Here is a 26,188-nt window from a genome sequence, read left to right on the forward strand (position 1 = left end):
GGAAGACGGTGAGCAGGGCCTGGGGGAAGGTGTCGAACGTGGGGGGCCCCGGGGGGTACCTGGAAGACGGTGAGCAGGGCCTGGGGGAAGGTGTCGAACGTGGGGGGCCCCGGGGGGTACCTGGAAGACGGTGAGCAGGGCCTGGGGGAAGGTGTCGAACGTGGGGGGCCCCGGGGGGTACCTGGAAGACGGTGAGCAGGGCCTGGGGGAAGGTGTCGAACGTGGGGGGTCCCGGGGGGGCCCGGGGGTACCTGGAAGACGGTGAGCAGGGCCTGGGGGAAGGTGTCGAACGTGGGGGGCCCCGGGGGGTACCTGGAAGACGGTGAGCAGGGCCTGGGGGAAGGTGTCGAACGTGGGGGGCCCCGGGGGGTACCTGGAAGACGGTGAGCAGGGCCTGGGGGAAGGTGTCGAACGTGGGGGGGCCCGGGGGGGCCCGGGGGTACCTGGAAGACGGTGAGCAGGGCCTGGGGGAAGGTGTCGAACGTGGGGGGCCCCGGGGGGTACCTGGAAGACGGTGAGCAGGGCCTGGGGGAAGGTGTCGAACGTGGGGGGTCCCGGGGGGGCCCAGGGGTACCTGGAAGACGGTGAGCAGGGCCTGGGGGAAGGTGTCGAACGTGGGGGGCCCCGGGGGGTACCTGGAAGACGGTGAGCAGGGCCTGGGGGAAGGTGTCGAACGTGGGGGGGCCCGGGGGGGCCCGGGGGTACCTGGAAGACGGTGAGCAGGGCCTGGGGGAAGGTGTCGAACGTGGGGGGCCCCGGGGGGTACCTGGAAGACGGTGAGCAGGGCCTGGGGGAAGGTGTCGAACGTGGGGGGACCCGGGGGGGCCCGGGGGTACCTGGAAGACGGTGAGCAGGGCCTGGGGGAAGGTGTCGAACGTGGGGGGCCCCGGGGGGTACCTGGAAGACGGTGAGCAGGGCCTGGGGGAAGGTGTCGAACGTGGGGGGACCCGGGGGGTACCTGGAAGACGGTGAGCAGGGCCTGGGGGAACGTGTCGAACGTGGGGGGCCCCGGGGGGTACCTGGAAGACGGTGAGCAGGGCCTGGGGGAAGGTGTCGAACGTGGGGGGTCCCGGGGGGGCCCGGGGGTACCTGGAAGACGGTGAGCAGGGCCTGGGGGAACGTGTCGAACGTGCTGCGTTTGGTCTGGGTCTCGTCGAAGTTGAACTTGCCCCCGAAGAGCTGCATGCCCAGCAGGGCGAAGATGATGATGAAGAGGAAGAGCAGCAGCAGCAGGGACGCGATGGATTTCATGGAGTTCAGCAGCGAGGCCACCAGGTTACTCAGGGACGCCCAGTGCCTGCGGGAGGGAAGAGGGGTGAGACGGGGCGACCCAGAGCCCAAACACGGCCCCTTCCCCACGCCCGGCCCAGCCCCATGCCCAGCCCAGCCCCACGCGACGCCCCGTGCCTGTGGGGGGGGAAGCTGTGCAGATCTTCCTCCGCATTGAGGGAGGGGGCGGATTTCAGGAGCTTGAGCTGTACAGGTTTCTCTGCGGCGCGAGACGACAGTTCTGGGTGTGCACCAGAGGGGGGGCTGGGGTCCCCGAGCTGAGTCTTCCCACCCAGAGCTGATTTTTGCAGCCACGGGTGTCCCTGTGTGCACTGGGCCTGGCACAGCAGGGCAGGGGGAGGGAGCCCAGGCTCGGGGGCCGGGGGGCGGGGAGGGACTCCAGGACCTCAGGTGGGGGGCCAACCTGGTACATCAAACCCGACCCAGCCCCACACCCTGCCCCCCATGCCCAATCTCTGCCCCCTTGTAACCCCCCAGCGCCTGGGGGGTGGGCGGTGAGGATCAACACCCAGTGCCCAGCCCCACGCGCGGCGCCCAACACCCAGCCCCACGCCAGGTCCCCCAGAACCCCACGCCCGGCCCCCAGCCCCACTTCCAGCGCTCGACACCCTGCCCCACGCCCGGCCCCCCGGAGCCCCACGCCCGGCCCCCAGCCCCACGCCAGGTCCCCCGGAGCCCCACGCCCGGCCCCCAGCCCCATGCCCGGCCCCCCGGAGCCCCACGCCCGGCCCCCAGCCCCACGCCCAGCCCTGACACCCAGCCCCATGCCAGATCCCCCGTAGCCCCACTCCCGTCCCCCAGCCCCGCCGGACCTAGTGACTTTGAAGATGCGCAGCAAGCGGACGCAGCGGAGCACGGAGATGCCGAGCGGCTCCATGACCCGCAGCTCCACCAGCAGGGTCTCCAGGATGCCCCCGCACACCACGAAGCAGTCGAAGCGGTTGAAGAAGCTGGCGAAATAGGCCGGCAGGCCCAGGCTGTACAGCTTCAGCAGCATCTCCAGCGTGAAGAGCGACAGCAGCCCCTTGTTGGCGTAGGCTGGGGGGAGACAGGGCGTCACGCCGGGGGCAGACGTCCGGGGGCAGGAGGGGCCGGCACGGGGCAGTGACTCGACCCGGGCTTGCCGGGTTAGCAGGGTCGAGGATTAGCACAAGCTGGGGGGGCTCTCGCCGAGGGCGATTACAGGGATCCGGGCGTGTTCTCTATTCGACACGGAGCCGGGATTACCCAGGAGCGGGATTCGGGTAATCTGGGGGGGATCTCGCCAGGGGACATTGGGTCTGTTCTCTAGGACAGGGGCTATTCGACACAGAGCCGGGATTACTGACGAGCGGGATTTGGATAATCTCGGGGGCTCTCGCCGGGGGACATTGGGCATGTTCTCTGGGCCAGGGGCTATTAGACACAGAGCCCGGGATTATAGAGGAGCGGGATTTGGGTAATCCCAGAGGTTACCACAGGGAGAGATTATGATTAGGACCGGGATTGGGAATACCTGCACTCAGGATTATATAGTAGGGGGACAAGGGCTACCTAGACAGGGGATTTGGAAAATCTCACACTGAGATTATCTCCCGGGGGGGTCCGGGACTACGTGGAAGTGGGATTCTATGGGCCAGGAGATTAGGAGGCTGCAGGGCTGGATGAATGAGGAAGGGATTAGGGTGGAGGGAGGCCAGGACGATTGAGGGCAGAGACGGTCGCATGGGAACAAAGCGTTTAGGATTTCCCGGGCCGGATGCTTGGGATTGGGGGGGATTCGGCTGGGCGGCGCAGAGGCAGAGACAAATTCTCTCGGCTGACGGAGGAGGGGATCTCTCGGAGACCGGTCGGGATTAGGGTCGGCTGGCGGGGAGATGGGGGAAATGGAGGATCCCCGAGGCCTGGCGAGATACTGGACGGAGGGCTCACCGCCTGGGGGTCACAGACACAGTTTCGGGGTGTCCGGCACAGATTGGGGCTGGGACCTGTCTGGGTTTGGCGTTAAGAGCAACGAGAGTTTCGTCCGGGATCCGGCCCCACTGGGACTGGGCTTTCTCGTCCTTAGGGGCAGCTCGGCTGGGTTACTGCAGACCCCAGGCAGGGGAAACTGGGTCGGGAATATCACAAATCGGGATTGGGGCTGAGGACACTGGAGATCGGGATACTCTGGGACCAGGACGGGGCCTTAGGTTTGTTCGGGAAAGCGACCCACCGCAGCTATAATAAACGCCCGCCCAGAGCCGGGAGAGAACCCAGGAGTCCTGGCTCCCAGCCCCCCGCACTCTGACCCACCAGTGCCCAGCGCCCCGCCCCGGGCTGGGGAGGGACCCAGGCCCCCGGCCCTGGGCTCACCCTGGATCTGGGTCAGCCAGTCGGGCTGGTTGTCGTGCTCGGAGGCGATGGTCAGCGTGTTGAGGAAGACGAGGATCAGGACCGTCCAGTAGAAGGAGACGGATTTCACCGCCAGGCGGCATCTCTTCCGCAGCAGCCGGTTCGTACGCCGGCAGCGGCGGCTGGGGATCCGAGTGGGGGGCGGGTCGGTGGGGCTGAGCCCCACAGAGACCCCCCCCCGGGCCGGGACAGCGCCCCCTGCAGGGCCCCACAGAGACCCCCCCCGGGCCGGGACAGCGCCCCCTGCAGGGGCCCACAGAGACCTCCCCCACCAGCCAGGACAGCGCCCCCTGCAGGGCCCCACAGAGACCCCCCCCGGGCCGGGACAGCGCCCCCTGCAGGGGCCCACGGAGACCCCCCCCGGGCCGGGACAGCGCCCCCTGCAGGGGCCCACAGAGACCCCCCCCACCAGCCAGGACAGCGCCCCCTGCAGGGGCAAACAGAGACCCCCCCCGGGCCGGGACAGTGCCCCCTGCAGGGGCCCACAGAGACCCCCCCCGGGCCGGGACAGCGCCCCCTGCAGGGGCAAACAGAGACCCCCCCCGGGCCGGGACAGTGCCCCCTGCAGGGGCCCACAGAGACCCCCCCCGGGCCGGGACAGCGCCCACAAGACCCCCCCCACACCAGCCAGGACAGCGCCCCCTGCAGGGGCCCACAGAGACCCCCCCACCGTGGGCCAGGACAGCGCCCCCTGCAGGGAATCAGCGGGGCTGGGCCCCACAGACACTCCCTCACTGCGGGGCTGAGACGGCCCCTCCTTCACTCCCACTCACCAGAATTTTGTCTTTGAGATTTTGCCTCTGGAGAAAGCGAAGAGAAAAGAAACGAAAAGTCAAATGCAGCCACCTCTGGGGTGGGACCTGGGGCCTGTTTATGCCCCCCAGACCCCCGCAGCACGGGCCCTTCCACCCAGCACTCACAGATACACGTCGCAGCAGGCGGTGTGATGCTCCTCTTCGCCCACGTTCTCGGTGTTGATGGAAGTCGATTCACTCGCAGGGAGACTGGCTGGGGGAGAGATGGACGGGTGAGCTCCCCCCTCAGCGCCCCCACGGCTGGCTGGGTGGCTCTGGATTGACCTGGGGGCTTGAGATCAGAATCCAGACCTGCCCCCATTACAATCAGAAGTGACTCTGGATTGACCCCATGGGACCTGAGATCAGAATTGGCCCTGGCCCTGTTGCAATCAGGGGTGATTCTGGTTTGACCCCGGGTGTGAGGCAGCAGGGAGGGGGGAGTGTGAATGTGGCTGGGGGGTTTCAATGGGAGACCTGAGAGCCTGTCACCTGAGCGGGGGGGGGGGGGGGGAGGTGACACCTCTGCCCGGGGAACTGGACACAGGCTGCAGGAGGGAGCCGGCTGGGGGGGGGTTGGGTTCAGTTTGGGGCTGGGTGGAGGAACGCAGGGAACCCCAGGGCTGGGGTCTAAGCTCCCTGCCCCCCAGAAGGACGTGACTGAGGGGTCCTGGGTGTACCCACAAGCTCTGTTGGGGGCTGTGTTCCTGTTGTCCAAAAAACCTTCTGTTTTACTGGCTGGCTGAGAGTCTCAGTGAATCCCAGGAAGAGGGGTGCAGGGCCTGGACTCCCCCACACTCCATGACACCGGGGAAGCTGAGATCAGAATTCAGCCCTCCCCTCATTGCAATTAGGAGTGACTCTGGATTGATCCCATGGGACCTGAGATCAGAACCTGGCCCTGGCCCCATTTCAATCAGGGGGATTGTGGTTTGACCCCGGGGGAGCTGAGATCAGAATCCAGCCTTGCCCCCATTGCAATCAGGAGTGACTCCGGATTGACCCCGGGGAGCTGAGATCGGAATCCGGCCCTGGCTCCATTGCAATCAGGAGTGACTCTGGATTGACCCCAGGGAGCTGAGATCAGAATCCAGCCCTGCCCCCATTGCAATCAGGAGTGACTCCGGATTGACCCCGGGGAGCTGAGATCAGAATCCGGCCCTGGCTCAGTTGCAATCAGGAGTGACTCCGGATTGACCCCGGGAGCTGAGATCAGAATCCGGCCCTGCCCCCATTGCAATCAGGAGTGACTGTGGATTGACCCCGGGGAGCTGAGATCAGAATCCGGCCCTGACTCCACTGCAGACCCCAGCGGGGGAGCTGGGAAGAGGATGTTAATGAGCAGCCAGGGGCAGAGGGGCAGGTGGAGACGTGAAGCCCACCCCGGCGATGACACACAGGCACAGACAGACAGACGGACGGAGACGGAGGTGCCACATTACTGTGGGTGTCGGTGGAATGGCCTGAGTGACGGAGCCACCGGAGTCGGCCTCTCTTCTTCTCCGCCAGGTCTTCCACGGTCACACCTTCCTCAGGGAGAGACAGACGGACGGAGGGATGAGGCGTGTGTGGAGGGATGGACAGACGGACGGAGGGATGGGGTGTGTGGGGAGGGATGGAGGGATGGACAGACGGACGGAGGGATGGGGCGTGTGGGGATGGAGCGTGTGGGGATGGACGGACGGACGGAGGGATGGAGCGTGTGGGGATGGACGGACGGACGGAGGGATGGGGCGTGTGGGGAGGGATGGACGGACGGACAGAGGGATGGGGCGTGTGGGGAGGGATGGACAGACGGACAGAGGGATGGGGCATGTGGGGAGGGATGGAGGGATGGACAGACGGACGGAGGGATGGGGCGTGTGGGGAGGGATGGAGGGATGGAGAGACGGACGGAGGAATGGGGCGTGTGGGGAGGGATGGAGGGATAGACAGACGGATGGAGGGATGGGGCATGTGGGGAGGGATGGAGGAATGGACAGACAGACAGAGGGATGGGGCGTGTGGGGATGGGTGGATGGATGGATGGAGGGATGGGGCGTGTGGGGAGGGATGGAGGGATGGACAGACGGAGGAAGGGATGGGGCGTGTGGGGAGGGATGGAGGAATGGACAGACAGACAGAGGGATGGGGCGTGTGGGGATGGGTGGATGGATGGATGGAGGGATGGGGCGTGTGGGGAGGGATGGAGGGATGGACAGACGGAGGAAGGGATGGGGCGTGTGGGGAGGGATGGAGGAATGGACAGACAGACAGAGGGATGGGGCGTGTGGGGATGGGTGGATGGATGGATGGAGGGATGGGGCGTGTGGGGAGGGATGGAGGGATGGACAGACGGAGAAAGGGATGGGGCGTGTGGGGATGGAGCGTGTGGGGATGGACGGACGGATGGAGGGATGGAGCGTGTGGGGATGGACGGACGGAGGGATGGGGCGTGTGGGGAGGGATGGACAGACGGACAGAGGGATGGGGCGTGTGGGGAGGGATGGACAGACGGACAGAGGGATGGGGCATGTGGGGAGGGATGGAGGGATGGACAGACGGACGGAGGGATGGGGCGTGTGGGGAGGGATGGAGGGATGGGGCGTGTGGGGAGGGATGGAGGGATGGACAGACGGATGGAGGGATGGGGCGTGTGGGGATGGGCGGACGGACAGGAGGACGTGTGGGGGTGGGGAATGAGAGACAAGACACACAGACGTGAGTGCTGTGACAAAGAAGGGATGTGACCCCCCCCCCCCCAGGCATCATGGGTTTTGGCAGGCCCCAGGGACTGATCCACCCAACCCCCCGATACAGCTCCCCACGCTGTACAAGAGGGACCCCAGCAGTTAGGGCTGGGAACCAGGACACCTGGGTTCTCTCCCCGGCTCTGGCGGGGGGGTGTATAATTGACCCCAGCGTCCCTGACCCAGTGAGACTAACGAGGCCCCAGCGAGCAATTAACTCAGCATAGCCGGGGCGGGGGAGCCCCGCTGGAGGCAGGGACTCGCCCGGGCTGCCCCTGTGGGAAGGGCACCTGGTGCCACACAGCTGCTAATTGCCCCCCCGGGGCACTGCTGGGGGGAAGATTACAACTCTGCAATGTCCCCAGCCCCCGCCCTGCTCTGCTGAGAGAAACCAGGCTCTGCTCCTGCCCCCTCCCCGATCTCTTCCCCGCCCGCCCCCCCCTCCCACTGCCAGGATCCCGCCCGACCCCCTCCCCAGCTGGTAATTTACTCAGGTGCCCACTAATCTCCTGGCCTGGAAGTCTCATTTCTCTGCCTGCTAATCCCCGGCCCGCAGCTGCCCCCAACACAGCTGGCGGTAACTCGCCCCCCCCGGCCGGGGGGCAGAATCTGCTGCCCCAGACACCCAGGCCTGGGCTCGCGGGTCGGAGGGGGACTGGCTGCCCTGTGGGGGGCGGCAGGTCGGGAGCGAGGGGCGCCGTAGGGCAGGGGTCTCACGGGAGTGCTTGTCCTCCGGGTCCCCCTCCTCGTCGTCGGGGTCGATGTCCTCGGCCTGTGTGATCCAGTCCAGGTAGCCCCTGAGATCCTCCTCCATCTGCTGCTTCTCCCGCAGCTTCTGGAAGTCGCCCCGCGCTTTGGCCTTCTCCCGCTCCTTGGAGAACTCCCTGCGGGCAGCGAGGGGTTAACCCCCCGGCACACGCAGCAACACGCTAAGCACACGCTGGGCGAACACGGGAAGCACATGCGGGATCCAGCTGCCCCTGCTTTGAGCTGCGCCTCGCCGGTGTGATCCACCCACACGCCTCAACATGCCAGTGACACACAGCGCCTGGCGGCACGGCCTGCCGCATGTCTATGATCCGTCCACGCAACTGACATGCCAAAGGCACACACAATCCAGTCGCACACACCCCAACGCACGGAGAACACGCTCCCCCCCATGCTTGTCGCCTGGCTCCCCCTGCACATGCCTGACATGCTTAGAACATGCTTCCCCTCTGCACATGCCCCAACATGCTGATGTGACGAAGTGGGATCGTTCTTAATGTCTCCTCTGAATAGTGTGGGGGGTGCCTCAGTTTCCCCCAGGCAGTTCTTAAGTCTCTAGGGGGTGGGATGGGGGGTATGGTCATTGCAGAGCCCTAGAGGGCAGGTGTGTGCAGGGGTCTGGACACAGAGAATGGCCGACACCCTGTCTCCTGGCCACTGGTGGCCTGGGCCCTTCCCCCTGCCAGGTGAGAGCTAAAGGGCTGGAGAACAAAGGGATCCGGTGACCTCCTGGCCCAGGAAAGGGACAAAGCCCAGGGGAGGAGGGGCTGGAGAGAGTTTCAGTTTGGGCTGGCTCCAAGCCACCTCCCACCCAACAGCCCCATGTACTCCCTGAGCTCCTCCCCAGAGCTGGGCACATCCCCTTACGTGGCCTGCCCCCCTCTTACCCAGCTAGGCCTCTCCTTACCTGGCTAGCCCCCCTCTTACCTGGCCAGGTCCCCCCTTACCCAGCAAGCCCCCACCTTACCCAGCCAGGTCCCTCCTTACCCAGCCAGCCCCCACCCCTTACTGGGCCAGGCCCCAGCCTTACCCGCTCAGCACCCCCAGCACAAGGTTGAGGACGAAGAAGGAGCCGAAGATGACCAGGCTGACGAAGTAAACCCAGGGCAGCTCGTGCCCCATAGCATCCTGCATCTGTGGGGGGGACAGGGGACAGAGGGGGTGTGGTGTCAGGGGATGTGACGAAGTGGGAATGTTCTTTGTTTTCTCTGAATACTGTAGGGGTGCCTCAGTTTCCCCTAAGCATTTCGTAAGGCTCTAGGGGGTGGGATAAGGCAGGGGGTGTAACTGTTGCAGAGCAAAGAGCCAGGGTACATAAATGGTGACACTCTGTCTCCTGGCCACTGATGGCCTGGGCCCTTCCCCCTGCAAGGTGAGAGCTAAAGGGCTGGAGAACAAAGGGATCCGGTGACCTCCTGGCCCGGGAAAGAGACAAAGCCCAGGGGAGGAGGGGCTGTAGGGAGTTTCAGTTTGGGGCTGGCTGGGACATGGAGTGAAGGGCAGACGGGGAGTCTGGCTCACTGCCCCCCAAAATGGACCCAGCTGAGGGGTCCTGTTCTCTGTACCTACAAGCTCTGTGTTAGTCCCTGTTCCTGTCGTCTAATATACCTTCTGTTTCCCCGGCTGGCTGAGAGTCCCGTCTGAGTGCGGAGTTGGGGGGCAGGACCCTCTGGCCCCCCCCGGACCCCGCCTGAGCAGACTCACTGTGGGAAGCGCCGTAGGGCAGAGGAGGCTGGAGGCTCCGGGGTCAGACCCAGGAAGGGGGAAGCCGGGGGAGCTGTGTGTCCTGCAGACAGGCTGCTCCCCGAGAGGAGACTCCCCCAGAGTCTGGCCTGGCTTCGTAGGGAGCAGGTCAGAGCATCGCCCGGGGACCCCGGGACAGGGGGATCTCCAGGGGTTTGGGGAGCGGGGGCGGTTGGGGTGCAGGGGGATCCCTGTGGGTTTGGAGGGTCCCCCAGGGTGGGGGCTCACCCAGTAGAGCACGTCGGTCCAGCCCTCCATGGTGATGCACTGGAAGACGGTGAGCATGGCGAAGAAGAAGTTGTCGAAGTTGGTGATCCCGCCGTTGGGCCCCTCCCAGCGGCCCCGGCACTCGGTGTTGTTGAGGGGACACTCCCGGCCGTGCCCCGAAAAGGCGCAGGGCGAGGGGTCCTCCTCGGCCTCCAGGTCTGGGGGAGGGACGGAGGGGTCAGGCGGGGCCCCGGGCAGGCTGGGGGGGGCTGCGGGCGGGGCGGGTACCTGAGCCGACGAGGAAGCAGGTCTTGTGCATGCGGCCGATGAAGAGCTCCAGGCCGATGATGGCGTAGATGATGATGACGAAGAGGACGAGCAGCGCGATGTGCAGCAGGGGCACCATGGCCTTCATGATGGAGTTGAGCACAATGTGCAGACCTGCGGGGGAGGGGTCAGGCTGGGGGCGTCAGGCCTGGGGGCAGTTCATGCAGTGCACCGCAGCAGAGGCGTGCAATGTGACAGCATGCAGTGCGACGCGCCACGGCGCAGTGCGACCTCACAGAGCATGCAGTGCGACGTGCCACGGTGCAGTGCAACCTCACAGCGCATGCAGTGTGATGTGCCAAGGCGCAGTGCGACCTCACAGAGCATGCAGTGCGACGCGCCACGGTGCAGTGCGACCTCACAGAGCATGCAGTGCGACGCGCCACGGTGCAGTGCGACCTCACAGAGCGTGCAGTGCGACGCGCCACGGTGCAGTGCGACCTCACAGAGCGTGCAGTGCGACGAGCCACGGTGCAGTGCGACCTCACAGAGCGTGCAGTGCGACGCGCCACGGTGCAGTGCGACCTCACAGAGCGTGCAGTGCGACGCGCCACGGTGCAGTGCGACCTCACAGCTCATGCAGTGTGATGTGCCACGGTGCAGTGCAACTTCACAGAGCATGCAGTGTGACGCGCCACGGTGCAGTGCAACCTCACAGAGCATGCAGTGTGACGCGCCACGGTGCAGTGCGACCTCACAGCGCATGCAGTGTGACGCGCCACGGTGCAGTGCGATCTCATAAGAATACAGTGAAATGCAACACTGCAGCAAAATGGGTTGCAGTGTAATAGAGCAGGGTGCAAAGAAATGGCTTGCAGTGCAGTGCGCCCTGGGGCAGTGTGACCTCGTACAGCATGCAGGGCAACGAATCACTACACAATGACACTACACTCAGTGAAACTCACCGTTGTGCAGTGTCACACCATGCAGGATACAGTGCAGTGCACCACTGCGCAGTGAGACAACACGCACTGCGACTCGCCGATGTGCAGGGTCACACCCTGCAGCGTGGAGTGCATTGCATTTCCGTCCAATGAGAGTACACAATGCATAACTGTGCAGTGAGGCAGTGTGCTGGGACGTCATACATCTCAACACAACTCCCGCAATGCAGCACACAGCAACCCCCCCCCAGTGCCTGGCCCCCAGGGCTGGCATTTGCCGGCGGGCCCTCGGTCCTTACTGGGGACGCCGGAGACGAGGCGCAAGGGGCGGAGCACGCGGAAGGCCCTCAGGGCTTTGACGTCGAAGCCCCCCGGTTTGCCGCTCATGTGGTGGGCGTCCCCGGGCTTGTGGGACGCTTGCTCCAAGATCACGCTGAACAACCTGCGGGAGAGCGGGCAGGTGAGGGGGGCACCCGGGGGGGATGGAGCCCTCTAGGGGGCACCAGCCCTCACCCAGCCCTGTCCCTGTGGGGAGGGGGAGCCCAGCAGGGTGGCAGGGGCCCAGCAGGGTGGCGGGAGGCCTGGGGGGGTCTTGGCGGGGCATTGGACAGCCCGGTGGGGCGGTGGTGACCCAGCAGGGCAGGGGGCGGAGGTGGGGGGCCCGGCTAGGGCCCAGCAGGGTGGTGGGCCCAGCGGGGTGTTGGGGGCCGTAGGGGGAGCCCAGTCGGAGGCGGCAGTGACCCAGCAGGGCGCGGGGGGGCGGCGGGGGACGCACCCCACCACCACGATGACGAAGTCCAGCAGGTTCCAGCCGTTGCGGATATAGGCACTGGGGTGCAGAACCAGCCCGTACGCGATGATCTTCAGGAACGTCTCCACCGTGAAGATGATGAGGAAGACGTACTCCACCTGCTCCTGTTGGGGGGGGGGGAGACGGGAATTGAACCCAGGTGTCCGGGCACCACCAACCCCCACCCCCGTGAGCCACAGACACCCAAACGGCCCCCTGCATCCTACAGAATGAACCAAAGTGTCCTGGGGGCCCTTCCTGCTGGGAAACAGACCCAGGTGTCCGGGAGTGGGGGGGGTCATCCCTGGAAGAAAGGAACCCTGGCGTCCGGGCAGGCCCCAAGCAGCGGGGGGAGCGGGTGGACAATCCTGTGCAGAAGAGCGAACGTGCAAGATAGTCCCGGCTTAGCGCCAACAGGTCCCCCCGGCCCCCCCGCCTGGTAAGCGGCTTAGAGCTCATGGCCCGGGACACAGAGAGACAGAGAACCCAGGCGTCCTGGCTCCCAGCCCCCCCCCAACCAGCAGACCCCACTCCCCTGCCAGGACTGGTGAGAGAACCCAGGAGTCCCCCCCGTCCCGTCCCGTCCCGTCGTCCCCCCCCCCCCCCCCCGGCAGCTAATTCCTTCCAACTCCTCCATGACTTCTGCCCAGGGACCCAGCAGCTCGTTAAGGACAGTCATTAGCTCCGAGCTCTTAATGAGGCTAAACCCAAAGTCTGGGTGACGGGCCAGGGGAGCCAGCCCAAGAGGCTCACAGGGCCTGCCATGGGGCTGGGAGCCCGGACGCCTGGGTTCTCTCCCAGCTCTGGGAGGAGTGGGGTTGCTGGGCCGGACGCCGGGGTTCGCTCCCAGCTCTGGGAGGAGTGGGGTTGCTGGGCCGGATGCCGGGGTTTGCTCCCGGCTCTGTGGGGGAGCCGGGTTGCTGGGCCGGACGCCGGGGTTCGCTCCCGGCTCTGTGGGGGAGCCGGGTTGCTGGGCCGGACGCCGGGGTTCGCTCCCGGCTCTGTGGGGGGGCCGGGTTGCTGGGCCGGACGCCGGGGTTCACTCCCGGCTCTGGGGGGGCCGGGTTGCTGGGCCGGACGCCGGGGTTCACTCCCGGCTCTGTGGGGGGGCCGGGTTGCTGGGCCGGACGCCGGGGTTCGCTCCTGGCTCTGTGGGGGGGCCGGGTTGCTGGGCCGGACGCCGGGGTTCGCGGGGGCTCACCAGGTCGTGGTTGGCGGTGTTGGAGTCGTCCTCGGGGAAGGGGATGTAGACCCCCAGGGCCACGCAGTTGGCGAAGATGGTCATGAGGATGAGGATGTCGAAGGGCCTGGGGCAGGGGATGGGTTAAGGAGCTGAACGGGGGTGCTCCTGCCCCTTCCCCCAGTGCCCCCCCACATGCCCCCCTTTCTCCCCTGGCCCCCCCTTTAGCACAGTCCCTTCCCCCCAACCCCCCTCTGCCCCCCTCCCCTGCCCCCCAGCCCCTCTGGCAGGGCAGATGCTTCCACTCGACGATGCTGATGGCAGCCTGGCGCAGGGGGTGGTTGAGCCGGAGGCAGAAGAGGGCCCGGGGGGAGCGCGGCACCGTGGGGCTGCCCTGAGTCTTGTGCTTGGCGGGGGGCAAGCGCCGGCGGGGGGTGGGTGGGGGGCTGCCAGCCTCGGTCCCCAGTCCCCCGGCCTCCACCCCCCACCCCGGGCTGTCGGGGGGGACGACCGCTGCGGGGGAGAGAGGAGAGGGGTCAGAGTGCGCCCCCCACTGAGCCCCCCTCCCTCTGTGGTGACCCCAGAGACCCTGGCCCCCCCGCTGAGCTCCCTCCCCCCACAGAGACCCCTGCCCCCTCCCGCCTCCGTGGAGATCCCAGCCCCTTCCCAGGGCCCCATGCCCTGCCCCATGAGGCCCCCCTGCCTCCTCCATGCCACCCTGCCCTTCCACTCCCCCATGCCCCACAGCTCCCCAACCCTTCCATCAACCCCCCCTAGTGCTGGGCACTGGGGGGGGTCAGTGCATGTGCCCCCCATGGAGCCCCCCCCAGCCCTCTGCCTCCTCCTCCGGTCTCCCCCCATCAGGGTCACTTACCCCTCCCGTTCTCCTCCAACTCCAACATCCTGGGTTGGGGGGGGCACGAAGCAGGGTGGGGGGTTAACCTCTTTGCCCGGCTGACCCCCTACGGCGGAGATGGGGGGCCTTGGGGAAAAGCCCCCCACACTCCTGGCAGCCTCTCGCCAGCCCCCCTCCTCTCATGGGGAGCCGGCCCAGGTGGGGGGGGGCGAGAGCTGGTGATAGGGTGCCCCCTGGGTGTTCCTTGTCCCTGTTCCCCCCCCGGTGCCCCACAGGCCCTGCTCCCCCCAGGTGCCCTGCCACCCCCAGGGCCCCCCAGCAGTCCCCCGGTGTCCCCTTTCTCTCCCGCTCTTCCTCCGTCTCGTCCCGTCGCTGTCCCTGGCTCGGCCGCGGATTAAGGGGGATTAGCTTCAGAGGCCTGCGTGGGCTAGTGGGGGGGACCATCCGGCCCCCCTGCCCCGGTGGTGTCGGGCACCGAGGGGGGTGGGCATCTGCTGGAGGGAGGGGGGAGTGGCAGGGAAAGCTGGGGGCAAAGGCAGCCTCCATGTGCCCCCCCAACTCCCCCTCACCGCTGATGCATTCTGGGAGCCCCCCAGGTCCCCCAACTCCCCCTCGCCCCGGTGCATTCTGGGAGCCCCCCAGGTCCCCCAACTCCCCCTCGCCCCGGTGCATTCTGGGAGCCTTAGAACCCTGCCCCCTCCCCTTTGCAGACTCCCCTTTGCCCTAGTGTTTGCCACCTTTCTACTTGCCCCAAACCGAACCCCCCAGCCCCGCCCCCGCCCCGAGGCCCCACCCCCTCGCTCCGTCTCTCGCTGTCCCCCACCCTCACTCACTTTCCCCAGGCTGGGGCAGGGGGTTGGGGGGCAGAGCGGGGGGAGGGCTGTGGCTGGGGCCGAAGGGGTCGGGGTGCAGGCTCCAGGCGGCGCCGACCTCAGGGGGCTCCCAGAAGCGGCCGGCACGTCCGGCCTCCCTGGCAACCCTAGTTGCCCAATGGCATTCGGGGAATGTCAAGACCCCCACCCCCTGCCCCCCATCCCTGACCCTCTTCCTTGACTCTTGCTTGCCCCATTGCATTCTGGGAGCTCAGTGGCGACCCCCCCACACACACACACTCCAGGATTCTTGCTGGCCCCAGTGCATTCTGGGAGCCTCTCTCCCCTCCCCCCCAAAGACCTGGTTCCATGGGAAGCTCTGGGACAAGTGGGGCAAAGCCCCCCCCAACCCCAGCCCCTCCTCTCCATTAATGGGGGAGCCACTGAGCCCGGGAACACCCAGGAGTGGGAGCGAGGCCGAGAGTTGAAAGCTGGGGACTTGACGGGAACGTGGGGGGCGGGGGGTTGCTCCAGCCGATGCCGAGAGTTCACCCCACAGGGCCTCGCCGGCTACAGCCAGGGGGAAGAGGGGGGTGGCGAAGGCCCTGGGTCGGCTTCCCTGCATCTCTGCCGGACCCTGGCTTTTCAGCGCCCCCCTTTCCCCTGGGGCCCAGAAGACGCAGGGCCAGGGAGCCGCCCCCGAAGGAGCCGGGCGCAGGATGGGACGTCGGGGTGCTCTGGGGCCAGTCGCCCGGGGCCGCTCCCGCTTCCGAACCTCCTGCTCTGGGGGCGCCCGGAGAACCCGCACCCGGGACCAGCAGCCGCTCCGGGCCCGGGATTGGGGCCATGGTGGTAACTAGGACTACACGTCCCAGCATGCACCCGGTTAGGGAGGTTGGGGCTGGACTACAATTCCCAGCGTGCACCGGGCGGGCGGGAAGGAGCTGGACTACAATTCCCAGCATACCCCGGCAGGGGGCGGGGCTGGACTACAATTCCCAGCATGCCCCGGCTGGGGGCGGGGCTGGACTGCAATTCCCAGCATGCCCCGGCTGGGGGCGGGGCTGGACTGCAATTCCCAGCGGTCCCTGCAGCGGGTCCTGTGACTCCGTGGCTCGCCGAAGCGCAAAGAGGGAGCCCGTGAGTGTGAACCAGCCCCCGCCCCCCCCGGACCCCCCCAGCCCCTGTTCCCCGGGAGCTGCCCCTGCCCATCCCCCCTCACTTCTGTACCCCCAACTGTGCCCCCCACGTCCCTCTGCCCCACTTCCTGCGGGGGGGGGCTGGCGCCAGGTGTGCAGCGGGGGGGGGCTGGCGCCAGGTGTGCAGCGGGGGGGGGCTGGAGCCAGGTGTGCAGCGCGGGGGGGGGCTGGCGCCAGGTGTGCAGCGGGGGGGGGCTGGCGCCAGGTGTGCAGCGGGGGGGGGGCTGGCGCCAGGTGTGCAGCGGGGGGGGGCTGGCGCCAGGTGTGCAGCGGGGGGGGGCTGGCGCCAGGTGTGCAGCGGGGGGGGGGGCTGGCGCCAGGTGTGCAGCGGGGGGGGGGCTGGCGCCAGGTGTGCAGCGCGGGGGGGGGGCTGGCGCCAGGTGTGCAGCGGGGGGGGGGCTGGCGCCAGGTGTGCAGCGCGGGGGGGGGGCTGGCGCCAGGTGTGCAGCGCGGGGGGGGGGCTGGCGCCAGGTGTGCAGCGGGGGGGGCTGGCGCCAGGTGTGCAGCGCGGGGGGGGGCTGGCGCCAGGTGTGCAGCGCGGGGGGGGGGCTGGCGCCAGGTGTGCAGCGGGGGGGGGGCTGGCTGCGGGGGCTGCTCGGCTCCGGCTGCAATGCCCCGCCCACTTTTCTCCCCCAGGGGTCGCTGCCTGGGGGCCCCTCGACCCCCACCATGGAAGAGGTCGACAAGATCCTCATCCACTCGCTCCGCCTCTCCGGAACGTAAGCCCCGCCCCCTGCGGGGGCACCGTGCTGGGGGGCAGGGGGTCTCGCCAGGGGGCCCTCCCCGGGCAGTCGGGCCTGGGTGTCGGGGGCTCTGCTGGGGGGGGTCTCCCCTAGTGCTGGGTGCTAGGGGATGCCGGGGGGCAGGAAGCGGGGTTGGGGGCTCTGCTGGGGGGGGTCTCCCCTAGTGCTGGGTGCTAGGGGATGCCGGGGGGCAGGAAGCGGGGTCGGGGGCTCAGCGGGGGGCTCTCCCCGGGCAGTCGGGGCTGGTCGAATTTCAGCGCTGGGCGAGCCGCCCCTCTGCGGTGTTATATGCAGCTGTTTCCTAGCGGCCGCCCCCCAGCGGTGGCTGCACCGTGGCACCGGGTCCCTGCCCACCTGGGGGCGCTGTCTGACGGCGGCTCCCCGGCGCCCCCCAGGCAGGTCCCCGAGGAGGTGCAGAGCCTGCGGGAGTTCACCACGGAGCTGATCGTGGAGTCGGTGGTGCGATGCCTCCGCGTCATTCACCCGTCGCTGGGTGCCAGCCTTGGCCACGTGCTGCCCCCCGGCATGTCGGCCCGGTTCCGCATCGGCACCAGCCTGGCCCAGGCCTGCCAGGTGAGAGAACCCAGGCATCCTGGCTCCCAGCTCCCGCTGCTCTAACCCCCCCCAGACCCCGCTGCCCTCCCCGAGCCGGGGAGAGAACCCAGGAGTCCTGACGCTCCCTCCCCCGCCAGGAGCTGGGCTACCAGGGCGAGGTCGGATACCAGACTTTTCTGTACAGCAACGAGCCCGAGATCCGGCGCCTTCTGCTGTTCCTGGTGGAGAAGCTGCCCAGGGACGACGCTGAGGACGCCAGGCAGCCCGCCGGTACCCGGGGGGGTGGGGGGGGCAGGGGAGGCTCGTGGGGCACGGGGAGGGGCCACACCGCCGGGTTGAAGGTGTGCCAGGGGGGCGGATCGGAGGGGGTGCTCGGGGGGGGGGATCTGGGGATCGGGGGGGCGCTGCTGCTGGCCATGACCTTTGCCCCCCTTGCAGGGAAGTCGGCCGGGTTACTCCGTGCCATTGCAGCGAAGATCAAGGAGCAGCTGGGGACGCCCTGGGTGCCCCCCGCGTGCCGCACCCCCCGGCTACAGCTGCTGCAGGTGGGTCCCTTCCCTCCGCGCCCCCGGTTCCGACCCACGTGTCGAGCCGGCGAGCCCTGTATCCACACCACAGCCACACGCAGCAGCCCAGCCCCACGGGCCCATCTACCCCGGCGTCCTGGCTGCAGCGTTTGCTTCGCTTCCCTCCCTCCCCAGCCGGGCCTCGGGGCTCCCCCCCGTAGACCCGGCTGGGTTGGGTCCCGTGGCCTGTGCCCACGTCACGTCTCCCCTCACACCTGCTAAATACACATCATTGTACTCGAGATTAATTAATTACATTCTCCTGTTTTATAACAGAATAAATATAATGCAGAATTTACTCGATACACAATGATCTGTAAACACTAAACATGACGTCCCGTATTGAATTTTATATATGGGACAATACTCGACGTTCTGTTTTACCTGTAGGTGTAACGTATTCCAGACCAGGTCCCGTTTATTTAATAAATGATGTGTTTTGTTGTAATTCGTGTGTTGTCGACTTCAACCTGGCATAGTCCAGTTTAACGCACGAAATACATCGATCGTATATTCAAATGAGAGTGGATCCTTCACCTCGTCGTCTTAACCAGCCTTCGGTAAACGAGCTCCGGAGTAAATGGGGCTGTGTAAATGTGACGTTTCCTCCAGGCGCAAAGGGACTGGTAACAAATATTTTTAGAAACTCGACAAGTTTCAGTTGACACAAGGCTGGTGAATAATCGTGGTTCTGACACTGAAAGGTTTCGGGTGCGAATTACACTCTATTATTAAGAGTAACCGTCAAGAAGGTTTGCGATAGGGAGGAAAAGGCCGGTGGGTGACGTTCCTGAGATGATGTAGGAACCGGCGTTAGGTTCTGGTTCGTCTTCTAATTAACCTGCGTCACGTGCGTGACGTTAACGAGCTCGAGTTCGCTTCTGCTGACAGTGTCGTTCTGAGTCTCCACAAACGCACCGGTTGGATTTCGTGGCGTTTGAACCCGCCGCAGTATCCGTCTCTGAACCGTCTCTTCAGGCCGGCCGATAACCTGCCCCTGCCGTGGCCTGTGACGTGTTCTCTGCGTGGCGGGGGGCGTCCTGTCCAGCCCCCGGCCCGAGAACAGCTCTGGCCTTAAATCCCTCCCACGCCGGGGCCCCACGAAGCTGGGTGCAGAGCTGAGCAGAAGTCGGTCTGCTGGCGGGGCGGGACTTCCTGTTTTCCCGCATTGCCCCGCCCCCATATGATGGAAATGGCCCGTCATCTCTCTCTGTCTGCGAGGTGCTACCGCCCCATAACCCGCCTCCCCCCCCCCCCAGGATTCACTCCACAGGTGTTCCCTGGCAGCGCCCCCCTTTCCTATCTCAAATGGGTCCTGTGGCAGGCAGTTCCACAGGCTAACAGTGTTGGTTTTCTCCCTGCAGGGCACCTGTCTGCTGAAGCCGTTTCACGCCCACCCCTTGGTCCTGCCCCGCGATTCGGGGCCTGTTGGTAGATGACGGGAAGGGGGCAGGGGCTGGATCTGAGCTCAAGAGGGGTCGGGTGCAGCAGGATTGGGGGCACAGAGGGGTGGAGGGGACATGGATTGAGAGGGCGTGGGTGGGAGCCAGGGGGTCGAGGCAGGGAGTGTGGATCGAGGTCGAGTTGGCTGGGGGAAGGGGTCTGTGGGGCTGGATTTGGGGCATGGGTGGGAGGTGGGGGAGGCGGCGTGGGGGGCGGGCTCTGACCTCCATGTTCCCCCCCCCCGCAGAGCGCCGGGAGTTTTTCGGGGGGTTCCTGCCCCCGGTGTCAGCCCAGCCCCCCCGGCCGGGCGCCGTGGCCCCGTCCCTGCTGGAGCGTCACGCAGGCGACCTGGGGGCGCAGCACGACTGGGAGGCCGACTGGCAGAGCCAGGGGCTGGCATCTCGCCTGCCCCCCAAGGTGAGGGGGGCTGCGGGGGGGGCTCTTGCCTGGGGTGGGGAGGGTCCTGGATGTTTGTGGAGGGTCCCTCATGGGGGGAGGGGTTTGGGGTCCCCTGGCCTCCAAGGAATACATGCCCCGGGGGGGTTGCTGCAGGGGGGTCCCCCAATCGCACTGCCCCCCCATTTTATCTCCCCCCAGGAGTACGTGCAGTGGAAGCACCAGCGGCTCCGGCACCGCCTGCTGGACCAACTGCGTCAGGCCGCCCCCCCCCACGGCGCCGCTGGTCCCCCCCAGCCAGGGGCGCCGGACCTGGCCCAGATGCTGGGGCTGCTGAGCGCGGGGGGCACCGGGGGGGCCCTGGCCAAGGGGTCCCGCTTCAGCCGCGCCCAGCGCCTGGCGCACGAACAGGTACCTGTGGGGCCGGGAGCTGGAACATGGGGGGGGGGAGTTGGGGGGCTGTGGGGAATGGGGGGGGCCTTGGGGGAGGCTGGGGGGCTCAGAACTCCGGGTACCTGGACAGACTTGGGTGAGTCTGGGCGGATGCGGGATTGGGGGGGATGGAGGTGGGGGTTAGGGGCTACCCAGGAGGTTGAGGGACACTTGGGGGGGATGGGGTGGCTGGGAGAGGGGAATCTGGGGGGCCGGGCAGGGAATGGGGGCGCTGCAGGCTTTCGGGCTCTGGAGGGACTCTGGGAAATTTTGGGGGAGTGATAGTGTGGAGGGGGCTGAGGGGAGAGGCCCTCTGTGACTGCCCCCTTTTGGCCCCCCAGGACCCTCAGGAACTCGTGGGGCAGATGCAGGCAGCGGTGGAAACTCTCCCGTCCTCCAAGACCTCGGCGCAGGTAGTGGGGGGGGACCCCCTTAAAAAGCGGGGGGAGTGCTCAGCGGTTGGGGGACCCCGAGGCAGGGTCCGGAAGGGTGCTCTGGGGGACCCCAAAACAGCTGGGAATTCAGAGCTACCACCTCGCTGATCGTTAATCCTGGACCCTAATGATGGCCAGTTCTCGTTGCTACCCCAGTGGTCCCTGGCAGGACTCAGCCAGCTGGGGGGTGGGGAGGGGTGTTCCCAGGATGCCCCCCCGCTGCCCCCCCCCATGCTGGCCTTGAGACCCTCTCCCCGCCCCAGGAGGAGCTGGTGCGGCAGGCGGAGGAGCTGGCCGGCCTGCAGGGGGAGCTGCGGCGCCTGGAGGCCGAGATGGAGGCCGTCGGGGGGGAGGTGAAGGTGCTGGAGCTGAGCCTTTCCCAGGTGAGGGGCGGGGGGGGGGCTGGGACGTTTCCCCCGGGGCGGGGGGGCAACCATGTCTTGGGGGGGAGGGTCCATGCTCCCCATGTCTCTCTGCCCCCAGGCGGGGGTGTCTGGGGGTGTCGGGGGTCCATGCTCCCCAGTCTCTCTGCCCCGAAGCGGGCGGGCTGGGGGTCCGCTCTCCCCATCTCTCTCTGCCCCCGGGCGGGGGTGTCTGGGGGTGTCGGGGGTCCGTGCTCCCCGGTCTCTCTGCCCCCGGGCGGGGGTGTCGGGGGTCCGTGCTCCCCGGTCTCTCTGCCCCTGGTGTTTGGGGATGTCGGGGGTCCGCACTCCCCGGTCTCTCTGCCCCCGGGCGGGGGTGTCTGGGGGTGTCGGGGGTCCGTGCTCCCCGGTCTCTCTGCCCCCGGGCGGGGGTGTCTGGGGGTGTCGGGGGTCCGTGCTCCCCGGTCTCTCTGCCCCTGGTGTTTGGGGATGTCGGGGGTCCGCGCTCCCCGGTCTCTCTGCCCCCGGGCGGGGGTGTCTGGGGGTGTCGGGGGTCCGTGCTCCCCGGTCTCTCTGCTCCCGGGCGGGTGTGTCTGGGGGTGTCGGGGGTCCGCGCTCCCCATCTCTCTCTGCCCCTGGGCGGGGGTGTCTGGGGGTGTCGGGGGTCCGTGCTCCCCGGTCTCTCTGCCCCCGGGTGGGGCTGTTTGGGGGTGTCGGGGGTCCGTGCTCCCCATCTCTCTCTGCCCCCGGGTGGGGCTGTTTGGGGGTGTCGGGGGTCCGTGCTCCCCATCTCTCTCTGCCCCCGGGTGGGGCTGTTTGGGGGTGTCGGGGGTCCGTGCTCCCCGGTCTCTCTGCCCCTGGTGTTTGGGGGTGTCGGGGGTCCGCGCTCCCCGGTCTCTCTGCTCCCGGGCGGGGGTGTCTGGGGGTGTCGGGGGTCCGCGCTCCCCGGTCTCTCTGCCCCCGGGCAGGTGTCTGGGGGTGTCGGGGGTCCGCGCTCCCCGGTCTCTCTGCCCCCGGGCGGGGGTGTCTGGGGGTGTCGGGGGTCCGCGCTCCCCATCTCTCTCTGCCCCTGGGCGGGGGTGTCTGGGGGTGTCGGGGGTCCGCGCTCCCCATCTCTCTCTGCCCCCGGGTGGGGCTGTTTGGGGGTGTCGGGGGTCCGTGCTCCTCGGTCTCTCTGCCCCTGGTGTTTGGGGATGTTGGGGGTCCGCGCTCCCCGGTCTCTCTGCCCCCGGGCGGGGGTGTCTGGGGGTGTCGGGGGTCCGTGCTCCCCGGTCTCTCTGCCCCCGGGCGGGGGTGTCTGGGGGTGTCGGGGGTCCGTGCTCCCCATCTCTCTCTGCCCCCGGGTGGGGCTGTTTGGGGGTGTCGGGGGTCCATGCTCCCCGGTCTCTCTGCCTCTGGTGTTTGGGGATGTCGGGGGTCCGCGCTCCCCGGTCTCTCTGCCCCCGGGTGGGGCTGTTTGGGGGTGTCGGGGGTCCGTGCTCCCCGGTCTCTCTGCCCCTGGTGTCTGGGGATGTCGGGGGTCCGCACTCCCCGGTCTCTCTGCCCCCGGGCGGGGGTGTCTGGGGGTGTCGGGGGTCCGTGCTCCCCGGTCTCTCTGCCCCCGGGCGGGGGTGTCTGGGGGTGTCGGGGGTCCGTGCTCCCCGGTCTCTCTGCCCCTGGTGTTTGGGGATGTCGGGGGTCCGCGCTCCCCGGTCTCTCTGCCCCCGGGCGGGGGTGTCTGGGGGTGTCGGGGGTCCGTGCTCCCCGGTCTCTCTGCCCCCGGGCGGGGGTGTCTGGGGGTGTCGGGGGTCCGCGCTCCCCATCTCTCTCTGCCCCTGGGCGGGGGTGTCTGGGGGTGTCGGGGGTCCGCGCTCCCCGGTCTCTCTGCCCCCGGGCGGGGGTGTCTGGGGGTGTCGGGGGTCCGTGCTCCCCGGTCTCTCTGCCCCCGGGCGGGGGTGTCTGGGGGTGTCGGGGGTCCGTGCTCCCCATCTCTCTCTGCCCCCGGGTGGGGCTGTTTGGGGGTGTCGGGGGTCCGTGCTCCCCATCTCTCTCTGCCCCCGGGTGGGGCTGTTTGGGGGTGTCGGGGGTCCGCGCTCCCCGGTCTCTCTGCCCCCGGGCGGGGGTGTCTGGGGGTGTCGGGGGTCCGCGCTCCCCGGTCTCTCTGCCCCCGGGCGGGGGTGTCTGGGGGTGTCGGGGGTCCGCGCTCCCCATCTCTCTCTGCCCCCGGGTGGGGCTGTTTGGGGGTGTCGGGGGTCCGCGCTCCCCGGTCTCTCTGCCCCCGGGCGGGGGTGTCTGGGGTGTCGGGGGTCCGCGCTCCCCATCTCTCTCTGCCCCCGGGTGGGGCTGTCTGGGGGTGTCGGGGGTCCGCGCTCCCCATCTCTCTCTGCCCCCGGGTGGGGCTGTTTGGGGGTGTCGGGGGTCCGTGCTCCCCATCTCTCTCTGCCCCCGGGTGGGGCTGTTTGGGGGTGTCGGGGGTCCGCGCTCCCCGGTCTCTCTGCCCCCGGGCGGGGGTGTCTGGGGTGTCGGGGGTCCGCGCTCCCCATCTCTCTCTGCCCCCGGGTGGGGCTGTTTGGGGGTGTCGGGGGTCCGCGCTCCCCGGTCTCTCTGCCCCCGGGCGGGGGTGTCTGGGGGTGTCGGGGGTCCGCGCTCCCCGGTCTCTCTGCCCCCGGGCGGGGGTGTCTGGGGTGTCGGGGGTCCGCGCTCCCCGGTCTCTCTGCCCCCGGGCGGGGGTGTCTGGGGTGTCGGGGGTCCGCGCTCCCCGGTCTCTCTGCCCCCAGGCGGCGGCAGGGCTGTGCCAGCAGCGGCTGGCTCTGGGGGGCCGCGAGCGGACCCTGCGCGTACAGCGCCGTGCGCTGGAGCTGCTGCCGGAGGCGGGGAGGAACCTGGCCGCGCTGCAGCTGCTGGTGGAGGGCAGCGCCCAGCGCCTGGTGCACCTGGCCGCCCAGTGGGAGACGCGCCGGGGGCCGCTCGTGGATCAGTATCGGCACCTGCGGGCCGCCCGCCACTCCCGCCAGGTGAGCGTGGGGGCGGGGCTGCTCAGCGGGGGCGGGGCTCCGCCCGGGGGCTGCCCCCCCGCTCACCCCCTTCTCCCCCCGCAGCTGGAGTCGACCCGGCGGGTCGCGGAGATCCAGGCCCTGCACGAGTGTGGACGGAGCGCGGCCGCTGAGGCCCGGCGCAAGGAGGAGCTGTGCCGGCAACTGGTGGGCGGGGCCTCTCGGGCGGGGGCGGGGCCTCTCGGGCGGGGGCGGGGCCTCTCGGGCGGGGGGCGGGGCCTCTCGGGCGGGGGGCGGGGCCCGGGTGGGAGAAGTGGGGCTGGCCGGGCGGCATGGGCTGCGATTTGCATGCCCCGCGGGGGGGGGGGGGGAGCCCTCTTTGCCCGCTGGTTTTGCACATCCCCTGGGCGCACGATCCCCCCCCCCCGTGCGTGTGGGGCCCCCCTGGCCGGGCCCGGTGGGGGGGGCTGGGGCAGACGCTGACCCCCCCGCCCCCCCCAGCTGACGGAGCTCGAGGTGCTCCCCAAGGACGTGTCGCGGGCAGCCTACACCCAGCGCATCCTGGAGATCGTCGGCAACATCCGCAAGCAGAAGGAGGAGATCACCAAGGTAACCGGGGGGGGGAATCGCCCCCCGGGCCCCCCCTGCCCTCGGCAGCTTCCGCAGGCCGGAGATGCCCCCAGGTTACCCCTCCCCTCTTGGGTTGGAGGGGGCGCTCCCCTGGGGTGCAGCGGTAACTTATGGCTTTTATCCCCACCCCCCGGCCTTGCCCTTTGCAGCCGCGGAAGTCGAGCTCTTATCCATGCCACGGGCAGGGCCGGGTCCCCGAGCTATGGGGGGGCTCCCCCCCCGGCAGCGGTAGTAGATCTCTTCTCCTCCGCCCCCCAGATCCTGTCAGACACCCGGGCCCTGCAGAAGGAGATCAACGGGCTGACGGGGAAGCTGGACCGGACCTTCGCCGTCACCGACGAGCTGGTCTTCAAGGTGGGGGAGCTCCTGAGGAGGGGGGCTGGACTGGGGGAGTGGTGGGGAGATGTGGGGTGCCTGGAGGGGGGGCTGTATAGGGGTGCTCCCCTGGGGTTATGGAAGGGAGGGGTGTGGGGGGAATATAAGGTGGATCCCCAAAGGGGCCCCTTGCGCGGGTGGAGAGAGGAGAGTGACTGGGGGGCTTTGGGGCTCCCCTGGGGGGGCTGGCCTCGGGCAATTGGGGGGGGAAGTGTGGGGAGCAGGCTTTCTGACTCCCCTCTTGACTCTGTGCCCCCCTCAGGACGCCAAGCGGGACGAGTCGGTTCGGAAGGCCTATAAGTACCTGGCGGCTCTTCACGAGGTGGGTGTGGGGGGATACAGGCCGGGGGGAACCAGGGGTGTCTCAGTGGGGGCAGAGTGGGGGGCAGCTCTCGTTGGCTGGGGGTACCAGAGACCCAGGAGTGGATCTAAGGGACCAGTGGGGGGGGGGGGAATGGCCGGGGGGGCTGCTGTAGCCCAGGTGGGTGGGGGGCTGGGGCAGCCCGGCCGGGGGACTCATTAACCCCTGCCCTGCTGCCCCCCAGAACTGCAGCCAGCTGATCCAGACGATCGAGGACGCGGGGGCCATCCAGCGGGAGATCCGGGACCTGGAGGAGCAGGTGAGGGTTGGGGGGGGAGCCGGGCCTGGGGGCGGGCGGGGCCGGAATGCGGGGGCCTCCCAGCTCCAGCGCTGAAGGAGTTAATCTGCCCCCGCAGATCGAGAGCGAGGGGGCCAAGAAGACCTTGGCCAACCTGGAGCGGATCCTAAGCGACTACCGGGCCCTGCGGCAGGAGAACGCGGCGCTGCTGGGGAGGAGCCGGGACCCCTGAGACGGCTGCATATAACGCCCCTCCACTGGGCCCCCCATCCCCTTTCTCTGCTGGGGCGCCCACCCCATTCTCCACTCCCCCCGGGCGCCATCCAAGCCCCCCACTTCCGGCCCCCGGTAGCTGCTGGGGTAACCCCCCCCCATTTCTCTCCCCTGCCAACTGCTGCACCAGCCCCCGCCATTTCCCCCACCAAACAGCAGCTGAGCCGGGGGTGCTGGATTTTGCTCCTTTTATTCCCCCCCCCTGCAGCCTGGGGTCAAGGTAGCTGTGGCTGGGGTGCCGCGTCCGTCCCTCCAATTCCCCTGGTGGAACGAGGTCAATAAAGTCCATGGTTTTGCAGACAGCTCCTGTGTCCAAGGGCGGGGGGTGCGTGGCTCCATCCGTGTCTCCCCCCCCCACGCACATGGGGGGTGGGCTCAGCCCCTGGAGCTGCCCTGGGGGCGTCTCACGGGCTGGGACGGGCGGAGGGTGTGGAGGGCAGAGGGGGCAGCAGGTGC

The 26,188-nt window shown here is 68.4% G+C and overlaps 2 protein-coding genes across 2 annotated transcripts in view; one reads left to right on the forward strand and one right to left on the reverse strand.

Annotated features, from left to right (window-relative positions):
- Positions 1 to 13,237, reverse strand: part of CACNA1F (calcium voltage-gated channel subunit alpha1 F) — a 41,833-nt gene extending 28,596 nt beyond the window's left edge. Inside the window, exons 1-13 of the mRNA XM_084612806.1 lie at positions 13,107 to 13,237; positions 11,891 to 12,030; positions 11,415 to 11,557; positions 10,193 to 10,345; positions 9,926 to 10,122; positions 8,985 to 9,088; positions 7,904 to 8,070; positions 5,900 to 5,983; positions 4,584 to 4,671; positions 4,437 to 4,463; positions 3,625 to 3,785; positions 2,103 to 2,328; positions 1,090 to 1,297 (exon numbers count right to left, since the gene is read on the reverse strand). Coding sequence (XP_084468932.1) covers positions 1,090 to 1,297; positions 2,103 to 2,328; positions 3,625 to 3,785; positions 4,437 to 4,463; positions 4,584 to 4,671; positions 5,900 to 5,983; positions 7,904 to 8,070; positions 8,985 to 9,088; positions 9,926 to 10,122; positions 10,193 to 10,345; positions 11,415 to 11,557; positions 11,891 to 12,030; positions 13,107 to 13,190 — 1,782 coding nt within the window. The 5' untranslated portion in view covers positions 13,191 to 13,237. The remainder of the gene's footprint in view (positions 1 to 1,089; positions 1,298 to 2,102; positions 2,329 to 3,624; positions 3,786 to 4,436; positions 4,464 to 4,583; positions 4,672 to 5,899; positions 5,984 to 7,903; positions 8,071 to 8,984; positions 9,089 to 9,925; positions 10,123 to 10,192; positions 10,346 to 11,414; positions 11,558 to 11,890; positions 12,031 to 13,106) is intronic.
- A 2,569-nt stretch (positions 13,238 to 15,806) lies between these two features.
- On the forward strand, positions 15,807 to 26,034 carry CCDC22 (CCC complex scaffolding subunit CCDC22). The gene is made up of 17 exons (XM_084612504.1): positions 15,807 to 15,893; positions 16,589 to 16,671; positions 17,091 to 17,268; positions 17,388 to 17,520; positions 17,689 to 17,795; positions 19,181 to 19,247; positions 19,507 to 19,676; positions 19,857 to 20,066; positions 20,429 to 20,500; positions 20,785 to 20,904; positions 23,640 to 23,876; positions 23,961 to 24,062; positions 24,357 to 24,464; positions 24,744 to 24,839; positions 25,123 to 25,182; positions 25,406 to 25,480; positions 25,578 to 26,034. The coding sequence occupies exons 2-17, from the start codon at positions 16,622 to 16,624 to the stop codon at positions 25,689 to 25,691; spliced, it is 1,899 nt and encodes a 632-aa protein (XP_084468630.1). The 5' UTR covers positions 15,807 to 15,893; positions 16,589 to 16,621; the 3' UTR covers positions 25,692 to 26,034.
- The last annotated feature ends 154 nt before the right edge of the window (positions 26,035 to 26,188 follow it).

The sequence above is a fragment of the Lepidochelys olivacea genome, assembly GCF_965140295.1.
Source record: "Lepidochelys olivacea isolate rLepOli2 genome assembly, chromosome: 23".
In the NCBI taxonomy this organism is placed as follows: domain Eukaryota; kingdom Metazoa; phylum Chordata; order Testudines; family Cheloniidae; genus Lepidochelys; species Lepidochelys olivacea.

What these genes read in the sequence shown, in the direction of transcription:
- CCDC22 (XM_084612504.1), top strand. Translation starts at nt 16,622, where the DNA reads ATGGAAGAGGTCGACAAGATCCTCATCCACTCGCTCCGCCTCTCCGGA. An exon ending in CCCGGCTACAGCTGCTGCAG is followed by an intron (nt 17,796 to 19,180) that starts GTGGGTCCCTTC and finishes TTCTCCCTGCAG; the next exon opens with GGCACCTGTCTGCTGAAGCC. An exon ending in CCGACGAGCTGGTCTTCAAG is followed by an intron (nt 24,840 to 25,122) that starts GTGGGGGAGCTC and finishes TGCCCCCCTCAG; the next exon opens with GACGCCAAGCGGGACGAGTC.